At 38.8% G+C, this 23,743-nt stretch overlaps 1 protein-coding gene across 3 annotated transcripts in view; it reads right to left on the minus strand.

The window, feature by feature from the left end:
* SCN8A (sodium voltage-gated channel alpha subunit 8) overlaps positions 1–23,743 on the minus strand; it is a 256,880-nt gene that overhangs the window by 129,260 nt on the left and 103,877 nt on the right. The window contains exons 3-6 of one of the 3 annotated variants that reach the window (XM_066353791.1): positions 5,734–5,852; positions 3,013–3,102; positions 2,236–2,364; positions 357–448 (exon numbers count right to left, since the gene is read on the minus strand). In XM_066353791.1, coding sequence (XP_066209888.1) covers positions 357–448; positions 2,236–2,364; positions 3,013–3,102; positions 5,734–5,852 — 430 coding nt within the window. Of the gene's footprint in view, positions 1–356; positions 449–603; positions 696–2,235; positions 2,365–3,012; positions 3,103–5,733; positions 5,853–23,743 lie in introns of those variants that run through there. The other 2 variants (XM_066353782.1, XM_066353788.1) reach the window with 2 other exon arrangements.

Raw genomic sequence — 23,743 nt, forward strand, 5'->3', positions numbered from 1 at the left:
AATGATGGTGAATGTTAAAATTATTGTAATTCCATGAGGCCAGAAAGCAAATGATTTATATTCAAAAGACAGTTTAGCTCTGTGACAAAATTTGCAGATACTGTCAGATCCAAGTGATTCTTAAGCACGTGCTTTTTCAAAAGCGTGGATGGAATGGGGGATGCATGCCTGGCAGTTACTGTCGAAAAAGTGCCTGAGGACCAAAGGGCCATTCCAGAGAATGTCTCCCTGTAAAAACATGCAGAATGCAAGGCCATATCAACTGTTCTGACACCAGTTTGGAATGTGGTGGACAAAATGAATGGAGGGAAAAGAGAAGATGAAATAAAGTCAGTCTTGTGTTTAAATTTTCTCACCTGGAATTACAGAGATAGTTTTCAAAGCTCGGAGAACCCTGAATGTTCTCAGCGCTGAGACATTGCCCAGGTCCACAAACTCTGTCACATATCTGTAGTAAGGGAGGTCACACACAGACACAAATGACAAACACAGACACAAACACAAACACCAAAAGGAAAAAAAAAACCACAACAAAACAAAAAGTACAATACGTCACATCAGGGCCCTAACCCAACACCTAACACCAACCCCAGGCCATCTTACCTGGTATTACCGAAATAGTTTTCAAAGCCCTCAGTACCCTGAAAGTGCGTAGAGCTGAAACATTGCCTAGGTTTACAAACTCTGTTATATACCTGCAGAATCAAACCAAAGTTAACTTGTAATGGTACCACTGGGAGAGGGTTTGAGAATGGGGGGAAAGAAAGGGTCTTATATACAAGACATGATTTAATTTATTTCCTTGAAAAAAAAAGTTTCAAAATATAAACATTTAAGGAACCCTTTTTTTTCTTAATCGGGCAAGGAGAATTTAAAAGCATATTTGAAAGAACTGATACAACCAGGAGATTCCTGGGGTTTACTCTCTTGATGAGTATCAAAATGTATGGATCTGAATCAGAATGACTACTCTCGGGCCATTCACTTTTTTAATAAAAAGAAAGGCTGAGAGGTACAAAGGCTTATGTCCCAAGTTTTGTGAATACTTTCTTAGGAAAAGAAGATAAATTTCTGTAGTAGGAGCCCCATAAAAACAAATATACATTAAAATAATTCCTTAGCTGACAATGGCAAAAATGCCTAAAAGCATGTGTGAATGACTTATCCAAAAGTTATATGTGTTATCTTTGCAGTCATGCCTACAGATGAGGTTTTAGCCTGTGACATATAAAAGTGGAGCTCAGGAAAAGCCAGATCATGAGATCAGAGCAAATGTACTGCTAAGTGCCCATTTTATCACCAGCTCCATGCTAAGCAAGGACACTTAAATTTTAGATGAACATCAATGTGTTCATTTACATAAAGCTAGAAAGCTAGAAATGGCCTTAGTATAACAGAAAGTCAAAGTTCCAGTTCCAAATATTCAATGCATATCGTTCATTCATACTTTACAGTTGAAATACATGGTTCCATCTGATGCTCATACCCATACCTATACTTAATCTCTAACACATCTGCACACACATACCCAAATTCACATACCATCTATAACAACACCCTACCCCCTACCAAATCAAGTATTTTCCCAACCTGGAAATAAAAAAATAAAGTCTGCTATATCTCTTCTATCATTAGCTAAGTTTCCCAGAGATACATTTTCATTGTTATAACAACAGAAATTGCCAAGAGCAACTAGAATACCAATGTGGAGCTACACTGTTTTTTAGCAATAGTTTGAAGTTCTGGTCAGAAATTCTTTAGGAGGCAACCAGTTTAGATACCTCAGCTCATGTTTTGATTCTATGTCCCGGTCTGCAACATCTGGCCAGCCTCATGAAATTACATGTGATAAAATATACCCAGGAAACTGGTTTCCAGTTTAAAGTTTACACCTATGACATTTCAAGTCTTCACCAAGGCCCCTAGTGATAAATGTGCAGATGTTGGTCAATATTATAAGGGGAAAGAAAATATAGAGTGTCAATGGGCAATCATTTCCTACTTTCTCTCCCAGCTGTAAAGCCTCTGCTTACCTTCTCCTATATAAACCCACAAGAGGCCCTCACAATCAAGAATCATAGGTGTAGAGCCATACAGCCTAACGTGGTTACCCATTAAATCCCTCATACAACTGTACCCATAAACTCACACTTACACTGTCATACAAATACCCAGGAGAACAACCAGCCACACACAATCACACCCAAAACACCGAAAAGTAAGCAGAGAACTTACGCCATCATGATGACACTGAAGTCTAACCAGTTCCATGGATCCCGTAAAAAGGTAAAGCCATCTATGCAGAAACCTCTTGCAATAATTTTCACTAGTGATTCAAATGTATAAATCCCTGTGAACGTGTACCTGTCAAAGAAATGGATAGCTTGAGGTAATTTCTGAACAGACAGAAACTTTATACGAATCTTTTAAGATAACACTTGCCTGGGTATGGCTTCAACTAACAGAGACAAAACAGAAAGGGCACAGCCAATGCAGCAGAATGGAAGTGAGGGAGAGAAAGGGACGCTTTCTGAAATGCGTGAACTTTGGAAACAAATAAAGAACTCTGGAATGTTGTATTGGGTCCTGACAGGTATGACAGAGAAATACCTCTGTACTGCCATCTAATACGTAATCATTTCAAACCAGGAGAGGCAGCCCCAGAGCTATTTTTTTAAATTTAGGGAATGAAGGGAAAAGTAATTTTGAAGAAGATGGTAATATTGTCAGGGACTGAGGGTAGAAGATGCTGACGTGGCAACAAGTGAGAGACACAAGGTAGCAGGAGAAAAGATAGAAGTGAAGGGCAGGGACTTCCAGAGCCTGCTGACTCTTTTCAGAGTTGACCACCGATAGTTCCTAAGTCCCACATGTATGCATCTTCACCCTTCTCTCCGAAATAGAATAGGCAATAACTTATTTTTTTCCTTGATGGGTAAACTGCGGCAAAGCAAGATCCACTGACTAAAAATGAACTAAACAAGCAGGCAAATGAATAAATGAGCTACTTACTCCACATTCTTCGACCAGTCAGGAGGGTTACTAAAAGTCATGAATACACAGTTGGTCAAAATAGTACACATAATGATCATGCTAAATACTGTAGAGAAGAGTCAAGGGAGAAATACACAAAATCTGACCTTATTTTTCCACAGTGGGTATCATGAGATATAAATCAATAACCTAAAAGGAGGCAAAACACAAAAGAGGAGGAAAAGGCGAGGTGATAAGGAAAAGTGTTGGTCACCAAAGAATTCCACCATGTGTATCCACACCTCACCAGAGAATTGTGGATGAACACAGCAGAATGTCCACTCTCTTTTGAAAGGGTTGTCCCTATTCCACTCCTCTTGCATAAAAATTTCCCCCTTAATCACTTTTCCTCAAATATGGGATAAGCTCTTAAATACCTTTGTGTGCAGTAACCAAAAATCTACCAGTCTACCTGTCAGACTCCAAAGTCATCAGGTGTGAAAATACATTTAATTTAATCTATACTTTTCAGTGGCCCTGGCCAGATGGCTCAGCGGTAGAGCATCGGCCCAGCATGTGGAAGTCCCAGGTTCAAGTCTCCATGAGGGCACACAGGAGAAGCACCCATCTGTTTCTCCACCCCTCCCCCTCTCCTTCCTCTCTCTCTCTTTCCCTCCCGCAGCCAAGGCTCCATTGGAGCAAAGTTATTCCGGGTGCTGAGGATGGCTCCATGGCCTCTGCCTCAGGTGCTAGAATGGCTCGCCCCCTGGTGGGCATGCTGGGTGGATCCTGGTCGGGCACATGCAGCAGTCTGTCTGACTGCATCCCCGCTTCTAACTTCCGGGAGGGGGGAATACACACACACACACACACACACACACACACACTATTCAGAACTCATTTATTGTTATGTTAATTATCTTGCATAATTTTTGAAAATCTACATGTAACTCATGGTTTACACCCACCACCAGTTCTCCAAAGGGCTAAAATTTTTTTTTGGGGGGGGGGGGGCAGGGCAATAGCCAACACATGCTAAATATATTCAGTTTGGGAAACCTGTTATGGCATGCTGGATAAGGATTCCAAAGACATCCACACCATCATATTCTTAAGAATTAGGGAATGGGGCAAATTCATCTGATTATTCTGAAAGTACCATGAGTGTTTATGGATAGTAAACTATTTTATTGCCATTTCAGTTTCATCCACGACCTTTCTCAGCCCTTTATGTTTTTGTCTACTGAGAAAAATTAAACTGCTTTAGGTCAGTATGAGTTATTCAAATGCAAACTATCACTTTAATAATAAGCACAGAAGTCATATCTCATCTGTTGCTAATATACTTTCTCTTGCTAATGGCATTCACCATCTTCATTCTACTAGTGGAGTTCTAAAAAGAAAAAGTATTTCATATAGCTGGATTTTTCTTCACTATAGCTGGATTTTTTCTCAGGGAATAATAACATGTTCTGTTTAGAAGAGAAAAAACACTTCACCACCTGATCCAATAAAAGGAAGCTGTCCATTGTGAATTATTTATTTCCTTATAAACTTTCATATTTCAGAACTAGGTTGCTTATAAACCACAGATTTCAGAACCAGGTTGCTAAATTCTTAGAATTAATAAAATGTAATGAAATCCTGATAAGCTGATTTACCAAGTTGCAACTGCTCGTTTCCTCATCCTACTTGGAGGATACAATATGCTTTGAAACATGGGACTAAGCACTGTCAAATTAAAGACCAAGCATAAGAGTTTAAAGTCAGTATGCAAAGTTGCTACACCCACCACATAATTTTTCATCTGTCATATGCTCTACTATATTAATAAGATTGAAAGGCCATATGCATAAATTGGCAATTTCTATTTCAGGGGAGTAAAACTACCATAAAAGATTTATAACAATCCTGAGATCTAAATCTAAACTTCTGTATCAGGGAGGCCTTTTAATCTGAGAAACTACTTCAAATACTTTCGAAGTTTACTGTTTAAGAAATCAAAAATATTCAAGGTGGATCTCTAAAGCATCCATTCAACTACTTGTAATTCAAGAAGTAGCTTTCAAAATATTTTAATATTGGACTTTTAACACATTAAAACCTAAACAATCTGCCTCAGGATGAAACTGCTAGGCTGAGCACTTCAAAAAGTAAGACTTTAGTAAAAGGTTAGCATTTAATTTGTCCATCTAAATAATACCAACAAAATTTCAGACTCCCATGATATCATCCTAAGAAAAAAGGATTTGCTGAAGTTCACAGCTCAGGATTTGGCAGACGTTCATTCCTAAACCTCTGACTCATGGAGAGTCAACAACACTACTGGTAAAATACTTATCGTTATTTCCCCATGTATAAGATGCACCTATTTTTGAAAAAATTTGGGGTCTAAAAACTGGGTGTGTCTTATACAGTGCTTGTGGCATTTCAAATGCCATAGATGGAACCGAGGATGAGGCAAGATATGAAGACAGTGATTCGTCATCACACACAGATGAGGACAAGCTAATGGATGGGAGTTTTGACAGTGATGAAGAATTGTATGAATTTTATGATGAATAAAACTTGAGTTCAATAACATTATGTAATACATTTTTTTTCAAATTTTGGGCCCCAAAATTAAGGCGTGTCTTATACATGAGAGCGTCTTATACATGGGGAAATACGGTAATATACAACTCAGTTTTCACAGTTCAGAAACATACACCAGCAACCATGCAATTACTACATTCACTCAATATTTGCAGAAAAGGATATGAATGTATCAAAATTTTAATAGCTATTCTTCTTAGCAGGTTAAAAGGACTTAAAATGTACAAGGCAGGCGTGGCACTAAATCTGAAGAGAGTTTTCCCTCTGTTTAATACTACAAAGGTCTGTGGAGAAAGAAAAAAAGAAATTATTACGGCATCAAAATTATTCACTACACAAAACATTTTTCTAAGCAAGAAATAACTCAAATGTATCTATAGTTTTTACTTCTCAATTTGGTCTTCTAAGGCAAGAAACTTTAAGGCAATATACTTCTCTTTCTCTAACATTCCTCTCCCAGGCTCTGCCCTAGATTATGTTACCAATAGATAGCTATTTCAGCTGTTTTATAGAATAAACTTATTTCTCTCAGAAGAAAGGCATTTGAACTATATTTAAACTACTTATACTAGTTCTGGACAAGATACTAAAGTTCATTAATTTAGGATTCATTTACTCAACAAATGTTTACTGAGCACTTACTACGTGCCAAGCAATGTTCTAGGTGCATGGGAAATACCAGTGAACAAGGCTAACCTGATTTGGAAACTTCCCCTGAAAGGGGAAGATAGACAATAAATAAAAAACATTACAAAAAAAGTAGATTATATTGAATGTGATATGTACAACGGAAACAGGAGAAAGATCAGGGAAAGGGAGGTCAAAAATGCTGAGATGATGGGAAAACGTCGACGGAGTAGGCGAACGTTACAACTCCCACCTCCCAGAACCAAAGTGGATTACAACTTAATTTAGTAACAATCATCTTGAAAAACCAACTTTGGACTAAACTAAGAGGAATCTATAACCAAGCATCACTGAAGGAACCACACTGAACTGGTAGGAAAGGCAGAGACGTGGAAAGGGCTGCCCAGCTCCCAGGAGTGAGAGGCAGCCCGTAGGGTCTCTCACAGTGGGGTAGGTTGCCCAGAGAGTTGTGGGTCCTCAGCCCCAGGACCGGTGCCCCAGTCTGGCGCCCCAGAGACTAGAGGAGGTGTACACACAATATTTAGCTGAAAGAAGAGTTAGGTTAATGTTTGTGAGAGGGAGACAGAACTCTCAGACCCAAGTGCCATCTTAAGGGGACCGCGTAGAAAATCTTGTTCATAGCCACTTACCCAGGGCTCCAGGAGCAAGGAGTGTCAAGAGGACTGGAGTTGCGAGAGGAGAGTGTAGTCTGGGGGCACAGGGAGAGACTGTGGGGGATAGCAACCCTGACCCCTGTACTGGGTCACTCCCAAACCTAAAGTGGCCATTTTTCCTGGGAGAACCAAGCCAGAAAACGGAAGCAATTACTCCACCCACCAGAGGCTCTCCTGCTCCAGTCAGTGCAGACAAGACACTTAGAAGCAAGGAATACATCAGGGACACAGGTTTTGAGTGCTGAGGTCTGGGCTACTCGGCCTGCCCAACCTGCTGAGTACCCTCTGAAGGGTGAGAGGGCATGGCTGCAGGGGCCATGGCACTTGGCCCATATGGCAGAAGGGGGCGGAGCCTAGCAGCACAGCCCGCCTGGCAGTGGTGGAGGGAAGAGCATAGAGAGGCCTACCGCGCATCTGCGGGGTGCAAAGCCTGGCAGCCCACACAGCGAAGGCAAGGGGCAGAGCCCAAAGAGGTGTCCCTTGCGCCCATGGGGGGGTGAAGCCTGGAGAGGCAGCCCAGATGCCTACAGGGGGCAGAGCCCAGCGAGGCAAGGAGTCTCCTCTGCCCACGGAGCAGCCTGAGCTGTGGCCTGTGAGCCCGTGCACCCGGCAGTGCTGGTGACCGAGTGCCCGAGGAGGAGGCAGCTGGGGGCCGGAGGAAAGACCACACTTCAGGAATAGACAGGCCACACACACATACCAAGAATAGATAAAGTTCAGTCTAGAAGCGCGGCTGAGATTTACAATGGCATCAAGGCCCAGCAGAGGCAGCCACAAACTCTGGATCACCTGTAGCTCTAAGAAGGTTGCTAAGGGCCAGTCATAAGCAGTGATCCCCACTGGTCTGTGCCAGGTTCCAGCCAGGGAAGTCCAGGGCTGGTACATCCAGCGGACAGATACAGAGAGCATCAGCTCAGGACCTAACAACCCTAGTTAGTGTGGTATCTTAAGGAAAGGCTCCTCACACCTGACCCAACTAAGACATAGAAAACACTGTCACAAACAGAAAAAAGAGCAGTAGCAGCAGACAAGTAGCCCACAGCTGATTACAAATAACAGCTAAGGCCAATCCAAGAAGATCTAGAAACAATACAACTGAAAGCTGAAGGCAGACAACACCAACCCTATACTCAGCTAGCCACACAAACAACACATTCAAAGGAGCAATCTATACAGAGACAAAATGGGAAGACAGAGAAATGCAATTCAAATGAATCAACAAGAGAAATCCTCCAAAAAAGAACTGAATGAGATGGCAATAACCAAGATACTGGATGCAGACTTTAGAATAATGATTGTTAGGATGCTCAAGGATCTTAGAGCAACAACAGATGGACATAATGAGCACCTAAACAAAGAGATAACAGGCATCAAAAATGACAATGAAATCATAAAAATGAATCAGACAGAAATGACAAACACAATATCAGAAATGAAGACTACACTAGAAGGAATTAAAAGAAGGCTGGATGAAGCAGAGAATTAAAGCAGCGATTAGGAGGATAAGATAAGCGAAAGCACGGAAGCAGAACAGCAAAAAGAAAAGAGGATCAAAAAGTCTGAGGAAACTCTAAGAGAGCTCTGTGACAACATCAACAGAAAAAAACATTGCATAAGAGGGTTTCCTGAAGGAGAATAGAAAGAACAAAAGATAGAGAACTGGACTGAAGAAATCATAGCTGAAAACTTCCCTAAACCGATGCAGGAAAAAGTCAAAGTTCAAGAAGCACAAAGAATCCCATTAAAGAGGAACCCAAAGAGACCTACACCAAGACACATCATAATTAAAATACAAAAGCTAAGAAATAAAGAAAAAATACTAAAAGCTGCAAGAGAAAAGCAGTCAATCACCTAAAAAGGAGCCCCCATAAGGATAACATCTGACTTTTCAACAGAAACACTGGAGGCCAGAAGGGCACAGAAAGAAATATTCAAAGTAATGCAAAGTGAGAGCCCACAACCAAGGCTTCTTTATTCAGCAAGGCTATCATTTAAAATTGAAGGAGAGGCCCTGGCCGGTTGGCTCAGTGGTAGAGCGTCAGCCTGGCGTGCGGGGGACCCAGGTTTGATTCCCGGCCAGGGCACACAAGAGAAGCGCCCATCTGCTTCTCCACCCCTCCCCCTCTCCTTCCTCTCTGTCTCTCTCTTCCCCTCCCACAGCCGAGGCTCCATTGGAGCAAAGATGGCCTGGGCGCTGAGGATGGCTCCTTGGCCTCTACCGCAGGCGCTAGAGTGGCTCTGATCACAACAGAGCAATGCCCCGGAGGGGCAGAGCATTGCCCCCTGGTGGGCAGAGCGTCGCCCCCTGGTGGGCGTGCTGGGTGGATCCCGGTCGGGCGCATGCGGGAGTCTGTCTGACTGTCTCTCCTCGTTTCTAGCTTCAGAAAAACACAAAAAAATAAAAAAATTAAAAAATAAAATAAAATTGAAGGAGAAATAAAAAACTTCCCAGGACAAAAATAAACTCAAGAAATTCATTATAACTAAACCAATTCTGCAAGAAATGTTAAGTAGCCTGTTGTAAACAGAACAAAGGGGGAAAAAATCTAGTAAAAGAGGAATGTAGATTTAAAGAACAAAATGGTAATAAACAACTACATATCAATAATAACCTTAAATGTAAATGGATTAAATGCTCCAATCAAAAGACATTGGGTAGCTGCATGGATAAGAAAACAGGATTCGTAGATACACTGTCCACAAGAGACACACCTCAAAACAAAAGATACACAGACTGAAAGTAAAGGGATAAAAAATATATTTCGTGCAAATAGAAATGAAAAAAAAAGTATTGCTGGGGTAGCAATACTTGTATCTGACAAAATAGACTTTAAAACAAAGGCTATAGTAAGGGATAAAGAAGGTCACTACATAATGATAAAGGGAGCAGTCCAACAAGAAGATATAACCATTATAAATATTTAAGCACCTAATATAGGAGCACCTAAATATATAAAACAGATTTTGATGGACATAAAGGGTGAATCAACAGCAATACTATAATAGTAGGGGACTTCAATACCCCACTAATATCACTGGATAGATCCTCAAGAAAGAAAAATAACAAAGAAACAGCAGACTTACAGAACACACTAGATCAACTGGATCTAACAGATATATTCAGAACTTTTCACCCTAAAGCAGCAGAATATACATTCTTTTCAAGTGCTCATGGTATATTTTCTAGGATAGACCACATGTTAGGACACAAAACTAGTCTTAATAAATTTAAGAAGATTGAAATCATATCAAGCATCTTCTCCAATCACAATGGCATGAAACTAGAAATTCACTACAACAGAAAAACTGAAAAACACTATAACACTTGGAAACTAAATAGCATGTTATTAAGTTACATGGGTTAACAATGAGATCAAGGAGGAAATAAATGATTTCCTTGAAACAAATGGAAATGAACATACAACAACTCAAAATTTATGGGACACAGCAAAAGCAGTCCTGCGAATGATGTTCATAGCATTACATGCATACATTAAGAAGAAAAAGCTCAAATAAACAATTTAATGCTGCATCTAAAAGAACTAGAAAAAGAACAGCAAGTAAAACCCAGAGGAAGTAGAAGGAAGGAAATAATAAAGATCAGAGAGGAAATAAATGACATAGAGGCTAAAAGAACAATACAGAGAATCAATGAAACCAAGAGCTGGTCCTTTGAAAAGGTAAAAGAGATTGATGAACCTTTAACCAGACTCATCAATAAAAAAAGAGAGGACTCAAATACATAAAATTAGAAATGAGAGTGGAGAAGTAACAACTGACACCACAGAAATACAAAGGATTGTAAGAAAATACTATGAAGATCTGTATGCCAAAAAATTAGACAATCTAGGTGAAATGGACAAATTTCTTGAAACATATAATCTTTCAAAACTCAATCTGGAAGAATCAGAAAACCTAAACAGACCAATTACAACAAATGAGATCGAAACAGTTATCAAAAAAACTCCCAGCAAACAAAAGCCTTGGGACAGATGGCTTCACAGGTGAATTCTACCAAATATTCAAAAAAGAACTAACTCCTATCTTTCTCAAGCTATTTCAAAAAATTCAAGAGAAAGGAAGACTTCCAAGCTCCTTTTATGAGGCAAGCATAATTCTGATTCCAAAACCAGGCAAAGACAACACAAAGAAAGAAAACTATAGGCAAATATCCCTTATGAATATAGATGCTAAAATTCTCAACAAAATATTAGCAAAATGGATCCTGCAATACATGAAAAAAAAAAATCACACATCATGATCAAGTGGGATATATTCTGGGGAGGCAAGGCTGGTACAATATTTGCAAATCAATCAATGTGATTCATCATGTAAACAAAAGGAAGAAGAAAAATCACATATCAATAGATGCAGAAAAAGCATTTGATAAAATCCAGCACCCATTCATGATCAAAACTCTCAGCAAAGTGCGAATACAGGGAACATACCTCAACATGATAAAAGCCATCTATGACAAACCCACAGCCAACATCATACTCAATGGGCAAAAATTTTTTAAAATCCCCTTAAGATCAGGAACAAGGCAGGGGTGCCCCCTTTCACCACTCTTATTCAACATAGTTCTGGAAGTCCTGGCCACAGCAATCAGACAAGAACAAGAAATAAAAGGCATCCAAATTGGAAAAGAAGTAAAACTATCATTGTTTGCTTATGATATGATACTGTACATAGAAAACTCTAAAGTCTCAGTAAAAAACTACTGAACCTGATAAATGAATTCAGCAAGGTGTCAGGATATAAAATTAATATTCAGAAATCAGTGGCTTTTTTATACACCAACAATGAACTGTCTAAAAGAGAAATTAAGAAAACAATCCCCTTCACTATTGCAACAAAATAAAGTACCTAGGCGTAAATTTAACTAAGGAAGTTAAAGACTTGTACTTGGAAAATTATAAAACATTGATAAGAGAAATCAAGGAAGATACAAACAAGTGGAAGCATATACCGTGTTCATGGATAGGAAGAATAAACATCATTAAAATGTCTATATTACCCAAAGCAATTCATAAATTCAATGTAATTCCTATTAAAATACCAATGACATACTTCAAAGATATAGAACGTATATTCCAAAAAGAACACAAATAGCCTCAGCAATCTTGAAAAAGAAAAATAAAGTGGGTGGTATCACACTTCCTGATATCAGGTTATATTACAAGGGCACTGTACTCAAAACAGCTTGGTACTGGCATAAGAACAGGCATACAGATTAATGGAACAGAACAGAGACTCCAGAAATAAATCCACGCCTTTATGGACAATTGATATTTGACAAAGGAGGTAAGAGCATACAATGGAGTAAAGACAATCTCACTAGACCACTAAGTTATACCACTCACAAAAATAAACTCAAAATGGATAAAAGACTTAAATGTAAGTCGTGAAACCATAATGATCTTAGAAGAAAACATAGGCAGTAAGCTCTCCAACATCTCTTGAAGCAATATATTTGCTGAGTTATCTCCACGGGCAAGTGAAATAAAGGACAGGATGAACAAATGGGACTACATCAAACTAAAAGCTTTTGCCCAGCTAAAGACAATATGAACAAAATAAAAAGACGAACCACACAATGGGAGAACATATTCGTCAATACGTCTGATAAGAGTTTAATAACCAAAATTTATAAACAACTTGTAAAACTCAACACCAGGAAGATAAACAATCCAATAAAAAAATGGGCAAAAGAAATGAATAGACACTTCTCCAAAGAAGACATACAGATGCCAATAGGCAGATGAAAAAATGTTCAACATCACTAATCATTAGAGAAATGCAAATTAAAACCACAATGAGATACCACCTCATTCCAGTCAGAATGGCGCTCACTAACAAAACAACATAATAAGTGCTGGTGGGGACGTGGAGAAAAGAGAACCCTCCTGCAGTGCTGGTAGGAATGCAGACTGGTGCAGCCACTGTGGAAAACAGTGTGGAGATTCCTCAAAAAATTAAAAAATGGAACTGCCTTTTGACCCAGCCATCCCATTCTTAGGAATATATCCTAAGAACACCAAATCACTGATTCAAAAGAAGAAATGTACCCCCATGTTTATGGCAGCATTGTTTACAATAGCCAAGATCTGGAAACGGCCTAAGTGTCTGTCAGTGGACAAGTGGATTAAAAAGCAGTGGTATACACAATGGAATACTATGTGGCTGTGAAAAAAAAAGGAAATCTTACCTTTTTTTTTTTTTTGTATTTTTCTGAAGCTGGAAACGGGGAGAGACAGTCAGACAGACTCCCGCATGCGCCCGACCGGGATCCACCCGGCACGCCCACCAGGGGTGACGCTCTGCCTACCAGGGGGCGATGCTCTGCCCCTCCGGGGCATCGCTCTGCCGCGACCAGAGTCACTCCAGCGCCTGGGGCAGAGGCCAAGGAGCCATCCCCAGCGCCCAGGCCATCTTTGCTCCAATGGAGCCTTGGCTGCGGGAGGGGAAGAGAGAGACAGAGAGGAAGGAGGGGGGGGATGGAGAAGCAAATGGGCGCTATGTGCCCTGGCCGGGAATCAAACCCGGGTCCCCCGTACGCCAGGCCGACGCTCTACTGCTGAGCCAACCAGCCAGGGCCGGAAATCTTACCTTTTGTGACAACATGGATATACCTGGAAACTATTATGTTAAGTGAAATAAGCCAGGCAGAGAAAAAAAAATATCATATGACCTCACTCATTTGAGGAATACAATGAACAATGTGAACTGAGGAACGGAATAGAGGCAGAGGTGAGATCAAAGGGACCAGAGGGAAAGGGGATCAGAGAAGGGAAAGAGATTGGTGAAATTATACATACATAACACAGCGTTATAGAGAGCAGAAAAACAAATCCTGGAGGGAAGGGGGGAGGTCACTGAGGGGAGGGGGGCAAGAGGGATATTGAAGGGAACACAGGGATGAGGGGGATGTATTCGGTGGGACACTTGAATCTATGTAAACACAATAAATTAAAATCAATAAAAAATGCTGAGATAAGGAGATGGGTGAATAGGGAGGTGACACTTTTAAAGGAGGTGGTCAGAGTAGAAGCGAAGCTACTGAGAAAAGAGGAGCAAAGACTTGATGGAAGTGAAAAGAGTTCTTTATTCCACCAATATTTACCTGCCAAGTGACTTCTATCTTTTAAGAGCCTCCCTTGTCAGCCTTGCCAAAACCATTCAACCAGATTTCCCAGTATGAATCTTCCTGTCTTGCCAAATAGTTCATTTTAAAGTAATTCTTGATTTTGTCCTTTGTTCACATTGCTCAGCCTTCCCAGAATGCCTTTCCTTGTCTCATAAATTCAATTCAATTAAAATGTTTTTGAGCATCTAATTTGTGCCAAGCACTGTGCTTGACTCCAGGGATACAAAATTGAATAAAACTGTACATTTAGAAAAGACACATATGTGAACTAGTAACTATGATACAGGGTAATAACAAAAATATGTGTAATGTATGACAAGGAGCAAAAGAAAAAGATTCCACCTCCCCCCCTTGGATGGGGAATGGAAGAAAGAAGAGTGAGCTGAGAGATGTTCACAAAGAAAGGTAACTAATATTTGGAATGGGCTTAAAAGGATAAGCAGAAATGAAGAGATATTAATTGGTCCGATAAAGGAGGAGGGAATGGCCAGGAAAAGGAACAGCATAAACTGTACAAAGACACAGGAGCATATAACTGTGGGTTGTTTTCAGGGAATTTATAAGTAATCCAGTGCTGATGGAGGATAAAATAAAGAAGGGAGCAGCAGACTAGGAAAACTGAAGAGAGATGCAGGAACCTTATGTGTTCCTATGGAGACAGGCCAGTATGTAGCCCTAGCATCTTACTATGTGAGTGAAAGAGGAAATGGTCAAATGCTAGCCATCTTAAATAGTTTATTTTTAATTTAAAGCAATACATGCCCACAATTAAAAAAAAAAAAGAAACAGAAGAGTAAAAGTTGCATCTCATTACTCAAAGATAACCTTTGCTAGTTGTATATCTTTTCAGAACTTTTCTTTGTAAATGTAAGCACACAAATATAGCTTTAAAAAGACTCCCCCCGCCTCTTTTTTTTTTTAACTTTTTTTTATTAAGTTAGCAGTGGGGAGGCAGAGAGGCAGACTCCTGCATGCACCCTGACCGGGATCCATCTGGCAAGCCCCCTACATGGTGATGCTCTGCCCATCTGGGGCCGCTGCTCCACTGCTAGGCAACTGAGCTATTTTAGCACCAGAGGAGAGGCCATAGAGCCATCCTCAGCATGCAGGGTCAATTTTCTCAAACCATTTGAGCCATGGCTATGGGAGGGAAAGAGAGAGAGAGAGAGCAAGTGAGACAGAAGAGGAGGGGGAGGAGTGGAGAAGCAGATGGTTACTTCTCCTGATCGGTAATACAACCTGAGACTTCCACACACTGGGCCAATGCTCTACTGCTGATCCAACCAGCCAGGGACCCCTCTCTCTTTCAAATGGTAAATACCGTTCTATACCTTATATTAAAGAAAATGAACCCCCACAAAGAAGAGCCCAGGACCAGATGACTTCACTGATAAATTCTGTCAAATGCTTAAAAAAGAAAATAATACCAACCCTTCAAAAACTCTTCCAAAAAGTAGGACACACTTCCCAAATCACTCTATAAGGGCGAGTATTACTTCAATACAAAACTGACAGAAATCACAAGAAACAAAAACTATAGACTAATATCCCTTATGAATATAGACACAAAAGCCTCAACAAAATACCATCAAACCAAATCCAGCAGCATACAGAAAGGATTACACACCATGACCAAGTGGGATTTATCCCAGAAATATAATTTAACATATGAAAATCAATCAATGTAATATAATAATATTAGTAAAATAAAGGACAATAAGCACATGATAACCTCAATAGAAGCAGAAATAGCATTTGAAAAAATCCAACAGTCTTAATAAAAACACTCACAAAGTAGAAATGGAAGGAAACTGCCTTAATCTAATAAAGGACAGCTATGAAAAATCCTCAGCTAACATCATACTTAACAGTAAAAGACTGAAAGCTTCCTCCCTAAGATCAGGAACAAGACAAGGTATCTACCTTTCCCACTTCTATTCAACATTATAAGATGGATGTTCTAGATAAGGCAATTAAGCAAGTAAAACTATTTCTAGTTTCAGATGAAATGACCTTGTAGACAGAAAACCCTACGGAATATGTACAAAAAGGTATTAGAGCTTATGAACAAGTTCAATAAGATTTGAAGGTATGAGCTCAATAAACAAAAATCAGTTGTATTTCTATTTATCAGCAATAAACAATCTAAATTGAAAAAATTTTTTAAACTCTAGTTATAATAGCACTCAAATCAATAAAATACCTACATATAAATTTAACAAAAGCAGTATAAGACCTGACACAGAAAACTATAAAAACAGCATTAAAATAAATTAAGACCTAAATAAATAGGAAGACATCTTTTCTCATGGATTGAAAGACTTAGTATTAAGATGACAATATTCCCCCAAATGATCTACAGATTTCATTCAACTGTCAATTTTGGAAGAAATTAACAAGCTGATCTTAAAATTTCATATATAAATGCAAGGGAATCGGGACAGCCAAAACAATCTTGAAAAAATAAGAGTAAAGTTGAAAACTCACCTTGCCCTATTTCAAAGCTTATCCAAAGCTATAGTATCCAAGACTGGTGCTATCATAAGGACAGCCACATTGATCAACAGAATGTAACTGAGAGTCCGGAAATAAACCTTTACATCTACAGTCAATTGATTTTTGAAAAGAATGCCAAGACAACTCAATGGGGGAAGAATAGTCTCTTCAACAAATGAGTAACTACATGCAAAAGAATGAATTTGGACTTCTACCTCACACCCTATACAAAATTAACTAAAATGGATCAAAGACCTAAGTGTAAGAGCCAAAACTATAAAACTACTAGAAGAGAACAGAGATGTCATTTAGACAAGTATTAGAGATGTGACACGTAAAAAGCACCGCCAATCAAAGAAAAAAATGGATAAACTGGACTTCATTAAACTTTAAAATGTTTGTGCATCAAATAACACTATCAAAAGAATGAAAAGACAACCCACAGAACAGGAGAAAACATTTGCAAATTATGTGTCTAATAAGGTCTATCAGTAAGAGGACAAATAATTCAATTTAAAAATGGGCAAAGGAACTGTGGCTCCTAAATGAAAAACAGTAGCTGGTGGTGCTGGACCTAAAACACCAATTCTGTCATCACATAGTCTTCCACCAGAAGACTGAAGACATTGAAAGACTGTAGACGAGAGGTTGGGAACCATTTTGGCTGAGAGAGCTATGAATGCCACATATTTTAAAATGTAATTCCATGAGAGCCATACAACGACCTGTGTACATTACGCATTATCCAATAAAAATTTGGTGTTGTCCCGGAGGACAGCTGTGATTGGCTCCAGCCACCCGCAACCATGAACATGAGCAGTAGAAAATGAATGGATTGTAATACATGAGAATGTTTTATATTTTTAACATTATTTTTTTTATTAAAGATTTGTCTGCGAGCCAGATGCAGCCATCAAAAGAGCCACACCTGGCTCGCGAGCCATAGGTTCCCGACCCCTGCTGTAGATGCTCCACAGTTTGTAACATTGCCAGCCTATAATAAATGAGTTAATTTATGTTTAAAAAATTGGCAATGGATTTGAATAGACATTTCTACCAAAAAGATAATACAAACAGCAAATAAACATATGAAAAGATGTTCAACGTCATTAATCATTAGGGAAATGCAAATAAAACCACAATGAAATACTACTTCAAGGATGGTTATAATTTTTAAAAACTGTAAAAATAAGTACTGTCAAGGATGTAAAAAACTTAGAACCCTTATACACTACTGACTGGAATGTAAACTGGTACAGCCACTTTGGAAGAGAGTTTGGCAGTTCCTCAAAAGTTAAACACAGACTTACGTATGACTCAGCAATTCTACTCTTAGCTGTATACCCAGGAGAACTGAAAACAGGTGTTCATTCACACCATGTAAATATTCATAAATCATTACTCAGAATACCCCCAAAGTGTAAAAATAACCCAATATCTATCAACTGACAAATGGACAAACCAAATGCAATATATCCATATAATAGAATATTATTCAGTCTTAAAAAGGAATGAAATTCCAATATATGCTACAACATATGCTTGGTGAAATAAGACAGACAAAAAAGGACAAATACTATGTAATTTCATTTATGTGAGTTACGTAGAATAGGCAAATTCTGAGAGACAGCAAGTAGAATAGAGTTTACCAGGGGCTAGAGAGAGGAAGCATGGAGAGTTACTGTTTAATAGGCACAGAGTTTCTGCGTGGGCTAATGAGAAAGTCCTGAAAATGAACAGTGGTGATAGTTGCACAACCTGGTGAATATATTTAATACCAGGTAAACTGTGCACTTAAAAATAGTTAAATGGTAAATTTTATGTTATGTATATTTGTCCAAGAAACGCCTTACCAGCTGTGCTCCTTTCTGTAATACTCCCCAATTCTTTCCCTCCTTCCAACAGAGGGAAGCATTATTTTGAATTTGGACTGAGGTCCTACTTTTAAACTGATACATTTCCAAGCATTTTGAGATTTCCCTTTTCTGAACTCATTATATTTGGAGTTTGTGCCTTTCATTACTCTTCAAGCTTTTATTTTTTTTACCTTCCCTCTAACCTGAAACTAGGTTTTAAGCTCTTACAGGGAGGAACCAATCTCACATTTCATCCTATAGTTCCAATACAATACTTAACCCATGAGCTCCCAGAAAACATTTGCTGCCAGATTTTTTAAAAAATTCCTTTCCTCTTGTCTTCTATTCCTTCCTTTCTCAAACTGGCAGAGTGATGCCATTCGCTCCCCAGAAAAGCTGTGTTGGTATTGAGCCATATACATTTTGGAAACAGTGCACCATACCTGGTGTACTGGCTCTGCTGGGATCTGCTGCAGAAAGCTAAATCCTAACAGCAACAGGACCTGGGGTTAGATTAAAACAGGTCAAAGGCTGAGCTATGACTCTTGATACATTGGTTTCTCAAAGAAACAAGGAGCCCAGGACTTTCCCCAAAACCCTCACTGGCTACTGGTACTTCTATGTGTTTCTATAGCAACTCCTATGCGATTGCCAAAACTTTTAAATAAATTCCTCATTCAGCCTCATAATAGTCCTGTGAAGTATGGGTAAAGAAGGGATTATTATCCTCTGTGCATTATATAAAAGCTCAGGAGAGGGACGCCACCTATCAAAGGTCATGCAGCAAACAGTAGTACATTATGCCAAGCTTAGAGCCTATTTGCAGCTTCTACTGTGCCCAACTGGAAGGCCACTTAGTGGCAATATAGCAGAGAATAAAAATGGTATGGGGAATGTATTCTCTGGTGAATAAGAAATTTGAGTCCGTGGCGTCCATGATGTAAAAGCCTAAGCAACAACAAAAGGAGCACTGGCCCATGTCCCAGGATCTAAAAACCACCAGACCTTTGCAAAATTACTGACCTGCCTTAGAAGACAGGCAACAAGATTTTTAAAAGTAATCTACTCTGCACCTTATATTTCTCGTCTTTTAGTTTGGTCATGATGGGAAGAGAGGTCTCAAAGTACTGAGGGTATTTCCTATCATGGAATCAGTGCCTGCACAGTGCCTGGCCTAAAGCAAGTGCTCAGTAGTGCTTACTGATTAATGAACAAGAGCTTGCATGTCTAAGGTGAGAAAACAGGAGAAGGAGAAGAAGAAAAAGAAAAGGAAGGCATTAGGAAATTAAAATTGTTAGAACTTGGTTGAAAGGGAATAAAACTAGGAAGTAGTAAGGATTCTGAATTAGTACAGTGATGGGTTGTTAAGAAAGGTATCGATGATCCTGAGGGAAACTTAAGTATGATTAGTGAATTCAAAAGCCATGGTTTTGTAGCCCTGGATGGTTGGCTCAGTGGATAGAGTGTTGGACCAGCGTGCAGACATCTCAAGTTCGATCCCTGGCCAGGGCACACATGAGAGAAGTAATCATCTACTTTTCTTCCCCCCCTCCCCGCCCTCCTCTCTCTCTCCTCTCTTGCAGTTAGTGGCTCAGTGGGTTCAAGCATCAGCCTCAGGAGCTGAGGATAGCTCAGTTGGTCCAAGTATTGGCCTCAGATGCTAAGGATAGCTTGGATTGGCCTTCTGAGGCCAATGGACGGAAAGGAGCCAGGTGGATCACATTGAGACACATGCGGAAGTCTGCCTATCTCCCTTCCTCTCACTTAAACAAACAAAAAAACCCCTATGGTTTTGTTGTAAGTATAAAGGCTTTATTAAGGGTATTTTATGTGTAAAGAAGGAACTTCTTAATTTAGGTATTGAATACTGTACATAGAATAAAAGTAGTTTATCATCACTCCTTTCCAAATATTTATATCCAGTATCTTCATCAAGTATAAAACCTGAGATCTATTTTCTATTTGGAGAAATAAACATCTAGTCCACACTAAATCCCTGAAATAAAGGTAAATCCTCTATATTTTAAGTAGCAAGTTGCACCACAATAAAAATCATTGTTAAAATAATTAGATTTACATATATATATATTTTTTTTTTTGTGTGTGTGTGTGGTATTTTTCTTTTTTTTTTTTTTTTTTTTTTTTTAATTAAATTTTTATTAATGGTAATGGGATGACATTAATAAATCAGGGTACATATATTCAAAGAAAACATGTCTAGGTTATTTTGTCATTAAATTATGTTGCATACCCCTCGCCCAAAGTCAGATTGTCCTTCGCCACCCTCTATCTAGTTCTCTGTGCCCCTCCCCCTCCCCCTAACTCTCCCCCTGTCCTCCCTCCCCCCACCCCTGGTAACCACCACACTCTTGTCCATGTCTCTTAGTCTCATTTTTATGTTCCACCAATGTATGGAATCATGTAGTTCTTGTTTTTTTCTGATTTACTTATTTCACTCCTTATAATGTTATCAAGATCCCACCATTTTGCTGTAAATGATCTGATGTCATCGTTTCTTATGGCTGAGTAGTATTCCATAGTGTATATGTGCCACATCTTCTTTATCCAGTCTTCTATTGAAGGGCTTTTTGGTTGTTTCCATGTCTTGGCCACTGTGAACAGTGCTGCAATGAACATGGGGCTACATGTGTCTTCACGTATCAATGTTTCTGAGGTTTTGGGGTATATTCCCAGTAGAGGGATTGCTGGGTCATAAGGTAGTTCTATTTGCAGTTTTTTGAGGAACCACCATACTTTCCTCCATAATGGTTGTACTACTTTACAGTCCCACCAACAGTGAATGAGGGTTCCTTTTTCTCCACAGCCTCTCCAACATTTGCTATTACCCGTCTTGTTGATCATAGCTAATCTAACAGGGGTGAGGTGGTATCTCATTGTAGTTTTGATTTGCATTTCCCTAATAACTAATGAAGCTGAGCATTTTTTCATATATCTGTTGGCCATTTGTATCTCTTCCTGGGAGAAGTGTCTATTCATGTCTTCTTCCCATTTTTTTATTGGATTGTTTGTTTGTTTGTTGTTGAGTTTTATGAGTTCTTTGTAAATTTTGGAAATTAGGCCCTTATCTGAGCTGTTGTTTGAAAATATCATTTCCCATTTAGTTGGCTGTCTGTTTATTTTTATATCAGTTTCTCTTGCTGAGCAAAAACTTTTTATTCTGATGTAGTCCCATTCATTTATCTTTGCCTTCACTTCTCTTGCCATTGGAGTCAAGTTCATAAAATGTTCTTTAAAACCCAGGTCCATGAGTTTAGTACCTATGTCTTCTTCTATGTACTTTATTGTTTCAGGTCTTATATTTAGGTCTTTGATCCATTTTGAATTAATTTTAGTACACGGGGACAGGCTGTAGTCGAGTTTCATTCTTTTGCATGTGGCTTTCCAGTTTTCCCAACACCATTTGTTGAAGAGGCTTTCTTTTCTCCATTGTGTGTTGTTGGCCCCTTTATCAAAGATTATTTGACCATATATATGTGGTTTTATTTCTGGGCTTTCTATTCTGTTCCATTGGTCTGAGTGTCTATTTTTCTGCCAATACCATGCTGTTTTGATTATTGTGGCCCTATAATATAGTTTAAAGTCAGGTATTGTAATGCCCCCAGCTTCATTCTTTTTCCTTAGGATTGTTTTGGCTATTCGGGGTTTTTTATAGTTCCATATAAATCTGATGATTTTTTGTTCCATTTCTTTAAAAAATCTCATAGGAATTTTGATGGGAATTGCATTAAATTTGTATATTGCTTTGGGTAATATGGCCATTTTGATTATATTTATTCTTCCTATCCAAGAACAAGGAATATTTTTCCAGCTCATTGTATCTTTTTCGATTTCCCTTAACAATGCTTTGTAATTTTCATTATATAGGTCCTTTACATTCTTTGTTATGTTTATTCCTAGGTATTTTATTTTTTTTGTTGCAATCGTGAAGGGGATTATTTTTCTGAGTTCGTTTTCTAATATTTCATTGTTGGCATAGAGAAAGGCTATGGATTTCTGTATGTTAATTTTGTATCCTGCGACCTTACTGTATTGGTTTATTGTTTCTAATAATCTTTTTGTGGAGTCCTTCGGGTTTTCGATGTATAGGATCATATCATCAGCAAAAAGTGATACCTTTACTTCTTCTTTTCCAATATGGATGCCTTTTATTTCTTTGTCTTGTCTGATTGCTCTGGCCAGAACTTCTAGCACCACGTTAAATAAGAGTGGAGAGAGTGGACAACCCTGTCTTGTTCCTGATTTAAGGGGGAAAGCCTTCAGTTTAGTGCCATTTAATATGATGTTAGCTGATGGTTTATCATATATGGCCTTTATCATGTTGAGATATTTTCCTTCTATACCCATTTTGTTGAGAGTCTTAAACATAAAATTGTGTTGTATTTTATCAAAAGCCTTTTCTGCATCTATTGATAAGATCATGTGGTTTTTGTTCTTTGTTTTGTTGATATGGTGTATTACGTTAACCGTTTTGCGTATGTTGAACCATCCTTGAGATTCTGGGATGAATCCCACTTGATCATGATGTATTATTTTTTTAATATGTTGTTGTATTCGGTTTGCCAGTATTTTGTTTAGAATTTTAGCATCTGTATTCATTAGAGATATTGGTCTGTAGTTTTCTTTCTTTGTGCCATCCTTGCCAGGTTTTGGTATGAGGGTTATGTTGGCCTCATAAAATGTGTTTGGAAGTATTGCTTCTTCTTCAATTTTTTGGAAGACTTTGAGTAGAATAGGAACCAAGTCTTCTTTGAATGTTTGATAGAATTCACTAGTATAACCGTCTGGGCCTGGACTTTTATTTTTGGGGAGGTTTTTAATAGTTTTTTCTATTTCCTCCCTGCTGATTGGTCTGTTTAGGCTTTCTGCTTCTTCATGACTCAGTCTAGGAAGGTTGTATTGTTCTAGGAATTTATCCATTTCTTCTAGATTGTTGTATTTGGTGGCATATAATTTTTCATAGTATTCTACAATAATTCTTTGTATATCTATGATGTCTGTGGTGATCTCTCCTCTTTCATTTTGGATTTTATTTATTTGAGTCCTGTGCCTTTTTTCCTTGGTGAGTCTTGCCAAGGGTTTGTCAATTTTGTTGACCTTTTCAAAGAACCAGCTCCTTGTTTTATTGATTTTTTCTATAGTTTTTCTGTTCTCTATTTCATTTATTTCTGCTCTGATTTTTATTATCTCCTTTCTTCGGCTGGTTTTGGGTTGTCTTTGTTCTTCTTTTTCTAGTTCCTTAAGGTGTGAAGTTAAGTGGTTTACTTCGGCTCTCTCTTGTTTGTTCATATAGGCCTGAAGTGATATGAACTTTCCTCTTATTACTGCTTTTGCTGCATCCCAGAGATTCTGATATG

Source organism: Saccopteryx leptura, chromosome 1, assembly GCF_036850995.1.
Source record: "Saccopteryx leptura isolate mSacLep1 chromosome 1, mSacLep1_pri_phased_curated, whole genome shotgun sequence".
Lineage (NCBI taxonomy): Eukaryota > Metazoa > Chordata > Mammalia > Chiroptera > Emballonuridae > Saccopteryx > Saccopteryx leptura.